General features: G+C 43.3%; 1 protein-coding gene across 1 annotated transcript in view; it reads left to right on the forward strand.

Annotated features, from left to right (window-relative positions):
- The window catches only part of Cd5l (CD5 molecule like), a 12,860-nt gene extending 7,989 nt beyond the window's left edge, over positions 1–4,871 (forward strand). Inside the window, exons 5-7 of the mRNA XM_031376041.1 lie at positions 1,353–1,691; positions 2,252–2,572; positions 3,989–4,871. Of these exons, the coding sequence (XP_031231901.1) occupies positions 1,353–1,691; positions 2,252–2,572; positions 3,989–3,993 (665 nt within the window). The 3' untranslated portion in view covers positions 3,994–4,871. The remainder of the gene's footprint in view (positions 1–1,352; positions 1,692–2,251; positions 2,573–3,988) is intronic.
- The last annotated feature ends 332 nt before the right edge of the window (positions 4,872–5,203 follow it).

Here is a 5,203-nt window from a genome sequence, read left to right on the forward strand (position 1 = left end):
CTCAATTGTGGAGCAGCTATCCACACCCCACGTGGTGCATCATATCAGCCACCAGCATCTGAAGAACAAAGAGTTCTTATTCAAGGGTTTGAATGCAGTGGGATGGAAGACACGTTGGCTCAGTGTATGCTACATGGCGAAGTTTCTGATTGCTCGCATGAAGAAGATGCTGGGGCACAGTGTGAGAGTAAGTATAGGAGGCTCAAGGGCCATCTTCTAGTATCCTATGCCCCAGGTGGCCATTTTGCTAGTCTTTGGTTCCTGCTGTGGACTTTCACACAGTGCTACAATGAATGACGGCAACACCATCCTTTACCTGTTACCTGTTCTTGAGTCTGTGTGGAGCTGAGATGGAGTTATAGGAGAGCTCATGAAGTTTAATAAGTGCTTTTGTGATATATATGATATATAAAATATATGATATACATTTTAACTGCCTTTAACTGTCTCTTGTGAGGAGAAATTAGAAGTTGAATATGAAAATAATTTGAAAAACTAAAATGTGCTGGGCTGTAGTGGTTCACGCCGTTAGTCCCAGATCTCTGTGAACTCAAGGCCAGCCTGGTATACAGAATGAGTTCCAGGACATCCAAGGCACAGAAAAACCTTGCCACAAACAAACAAACAAACAAACAAACAAACTGCCCTGGCCCCAGGGGCAATCGAGCAGGGACTGGGTGGGTCACCTGGAAAAGAAAGAGAGACAAGGGATGTGAAAGAAGGACAGCAAGACAAGGAGTCTGATCAAGCTGACAAATTTTAATTTTTCTCACTCAGGTTATATACTTGTACAAGAAGGATGGGGGAAGGGGAGGGAGTAGGGTCGCTTTGTCTTTGGGGAGTGCGGGTGCTCTCAGGACCAGGAAATTGGCTAGGTGAAAAGTTCAGGTTGCTAGGTACCTGTCTATATGATCCATAACTATTTTGTTCTGACAAGGTAGCTAACATTCAGACCACTGTGAGATCTATAGCAGATGTTCTCATAACAAACTGAGTTGTTAGATACTTATCAGCAAGATTAATAGCCATTTGTTCTCAACTGAGTCAGTACTTTCCCATTGAGGCCAGGACTTTTGTGCCAATAAGCAATTATGGCTGATAGAGCAGTTAACATTCAGACAGGTTGCTCCCAACAAAACAAAACAAAAAGATAAGAAAAACTAAATTGCTACAGAAGTGAGTATGATTCCTGTGGGGACTGGGAAGCCATCACATCATTCCCTTAACCACCATGTACTATGTGGTGCTTACAACTCTAACAGCCAAGAACTGAGCCATGTGTAATCAAACTCTCTTTTCCAAAAGACCGTGTTCTGGCATGGAACAGATGTTACCTCTGCCTTTCTTTCCAGACCCAGACAGTGACCTCCTCTTCGTTCCAGAGACTGTACGTCTAGTAGATGGCTCAGGGAGCTGCCAGGGTCGAGTGGAGGTGCTCCACCAGGCCCAGTGGAGCACTGTGTGTAAAGCAGGCTGGAACTTAAAGGCTTCAAAGGCAGTGTGCAGGCAGCTGGGGTGCGGGCGGGCACTTCTGACCCACACATGCTGCAACAAGAGTACTCAGGGCAAAGGACCTATCTGGATGGGCAAGATGTCATGTTCTGGACAAGAAGCAAACCTTCAGGACTGCCCTTTTAGTCGTTTGGAGAACAACTGTACCCATGGGGAGGACACATGGATAGAATGCGAAGGTAATGGCAGATAATGATCCTGCATCCCAAACTTAGGTTTATTCATAAGTGTGGTTAAATGGAAACCCAGGCAAACAATGCTTACAAAGAACTACTCACGCATTGAAAGGCCATTGCAAATTTAAATATTTGTATTGATTGCCAATTCTCTTAAGAATAACTCCCTTTGTAGAGGGAAACATTTAAAAATTCTGTAATGTGCAATCATACTATGAACTATGATACAGAATGCTGTAAATAGGGTATAACTTCTGAGTTATTCAGCCTTTAGTAACCACTTGAAATTTATTATATATCTCTAAATAATATATATTTACAAATAAAAAGATATGTAGATATTATATTTAAAAAATAAAATGAAAGTATTCTAGTCAGGAAAACAGGCCTAGCCATGGGGATTGGAAATAGATGAAGTCTTAGGGAAGGAGCAACTGTCACTAAAACACATGGAGAACTTCAAATGTGTTGGCAGAGCATTGGTGATCACAGAAATAATCTTATTTTTTTTTTCTCTTTTCCTTTCGTCTCTTATGTCACCACCTTCCTCCTGCATCCTGCAGATCCCTTTGAGCTGAGGCTGGTTGGGGGAGACACCTCCTGCTCTGGGAGGTTGGAGGTGCTGCACAAGGGTTCCTGGGGCTCTGTCTGTGATGACAGCTGGGGAGAAAAGGAGGACCAGGTGGTCTGTAAGCAACTGGGCTGTGGGAAGCCCCTCTCTCCATCCCCCAAAGCCCGCAAAAGCTACGGGCCTGGGGCAGGCCACATCTGGCTGGATGACGTCGCTTGCTCAGGGAAGGAGCTCTCTCTGGAGTTCTGCCGGCACAGGCTGTGGGGGTACCACGACTGTACCCATGAGGAAGATGTGGGGCTGATCTGCTCAGGTACATCCTACTGACCTGCTAAGGTTGCACTTCCAAGTCAGAAGAAAGGGAGTGGCACTCTGCGGGTCATGGGAATTCCTTCTGGGCGGTAGAGTCAGTATAGTCTTTACCTGCTCTGTATGAGCCTCGAGGGTCAGGACCCAGGGTCCTAGCAGTAGTTTTGTGTTTCTTTAAGGTGGGGCAGAGATTGGTAATGGGCAAGGATATGGTTTTTGTTTTTTTGTTTTTATAAGAAAGCCGTTGAACATGAGAACAGGAGGATTCATGTCCTTCTAGTAAACATCAGAAAAGTCAGTCAATGTAGAGTTTTCCAAACCATGAAAACGACTTTTAAATCATACAGCAGAACTAAATTGATTGGTCTTTGCTTTCAGTCCCAGATTAGTTCTCTGACGTGACTCCCCGACCTTCAAGCCCTAAATTTGAGCTGACTGTAGAAGGCAGCTTGACCACACTGTTGCTACTTCCTAAACCTTATTTCTAGAGTGGATATAGGGGAGTCCTGGGGCTGGCAGAAAGTTCCTTTAAGAATGTCTGAGAGCATCTTGCTAACAAGTACAGGATGCCAACCCTGAACCATTGGCTCCCAGGAGCAAAGGAGGAAGACCAGTGTGAGAGGAAGTCAGTGTTACCCCTGATTCTAGCTGTCGAGCTGTAGCCCAGCTGTGGAATTAGGAGTAGGAGGTGGCTGTACAGAGCTCCTTACTTTAAGTGACTAACTCTAAAGTGAGCTGAGAGCTGATTTTAACAAAAAAGGTGAGGGAACAGTTAATGCCCAGAAAACAATAGATTTGGCCACAATGAACTGCGCACTCTCCAAAAACCTCTGAAATTCAGACAACAAGATTCTTGTTCAAATTGACCTCAAAGGTTTTTGCGAGTGCATAAGGATAGGACATGGATAGAGTTAACCATCTTTCCCCCTGCATTCTGCATTTATGGATTCAGAAGTATCTGAGAAGCAACGCTATACCTGTAGTGAACATGAAGAATTCCCTTAATAATGCAGTGTGATAGCTATTTATACAGTAGTTGTATTACATTCAGTGTTATAAGCAACCTAGACATGATTTAAAGCATATAGAAGGATGTGCTTTGGCTTTGTACAACTGTAGGGAAGACTTTGCTGCACCCATGGTTTTGGGCATCCTTGCAGATGCTGGCCCCAGTCGTCCATCAATGCAGAAGGCGACCTGTACTGTTCGTGACTCACAGGGGACATAGCTGTTGTACCTTTGAAGTATAACTCCAGCTTTTGACCTGTCTCATATCATGGTGGAAAGAGTTACACATGAGGCTTAGCTCTTTCCTATTCTAGCCCTTGATCTGTCCTCTTGACCAGCTTAGCTTGAGTGGAACTAACCTTTCAAGAGGTTCTAACTTTGCCCTCACTACATTCTCCTCTTCTTTTTACAGAATAGTAACCCCGGACTTGGATGCGTAAGCCTGCTTGTTCAGTTGAGCCTTGATTCTCCCAGTGGTTACAAATCTGGCTATGGGCTTTAGCCAACTCTCCCTCAACCTATCAGGAATCTGAACATTGTGTTCCTATCTTGATCTCAGGGTTACAAGACCCCATAATCACCTCAAGATATGAGCTGCAGAGCTCCCCTCCTGCTGACGTTTCCAGTTGCCCTCTGCTCACTGTCCACTCCTTGGTGATGGTTCTTAACTGCCTCTCCCTAGCCTGCCTGCAACTCTTGGGCCTGCCAGAGTGGCCAACTATACAGGCCATGAGTAAGGAGTAAGGCGCAGCTGGTCTGTGAGCAACACTGAAGATGTGACAACATGAGGATCATTTGAGAGGGAATGTTTTGGAGGCTGGGGAGAAAATACAATTGTTTAAATGCTTTTTAAACTTTGTAACTAGTGAAGTGATTGTAACAATAACACTTCACTACTCTGCTTCCTCTCAGAGAAAGTAGCAGAGTGGTTTCCTGCGGCCCTCAAATGTTACCTGTGGAGTTCTAGATGTCTACCCAAAATCCCCATGTTTAAAGTCTGGTGTCTAATGCAACAATATTCTCAGGTAGAGCCTTAGGGATGTGACTGCACCACGTGGTTTGATCCCTCAGCCCTTATGAGTGGATGAATCACTGGTGAATCAACTACTGGGAGATGGTAGAAACTTCAGCAGTTGGGAACTAGCCAGAGATAGAAGGTCGTTGGAGTATGCCTTTAGAAGGGGATATTTTGTCCACAGCTTGACCACCTCCTAGTGTAAATGGGTTGCTTGCATATCTGAGCTACTGTTGTGAATTATGCTATAATAAACACAGTGTTCAGGTATTTCTTGGTATGTTGATTTTATTTTCTTAGATTGATGCCTAAAGGTCAGTATCATTTTTTTGAAATACAAATCAACTCTATTATTCATCATACTTTATAAATATTAATTTCATAATTATTATAGAGCTTTCATTATGTTTTAAGATACTAGGATAACCTAACTGGAAAGAGTTCTGTGAATTTTTTTTCTTTTTCTTTTTCTTTTTTAACTTTTATTGCATTATGATGAGAAAAGTTACATGATTTCAATTTATCTGAATTTGTTAACATTTAAAAACATATTTTAAGTAAATTGAATTGAATCAGATTCTTGTTCCCCTTTTGTACCACTGCTCCTCCCAG

The sequence above is a fragment of the Mastomys coucha genome, unplaced genomic scaffold (genome assembly GCF_008632895.1).
Source record: "Mastomys coucha isolate ucsf_1 unplaced genomic scaffold, UCSF_Mcou_1 pScaffold16, whole genome shotgun sequence".
NCBI lineage: Eukaryota > Metazoa > Chordata > Mammalia > Rodentia > Muridae > Mastomys > Mastomys coucha.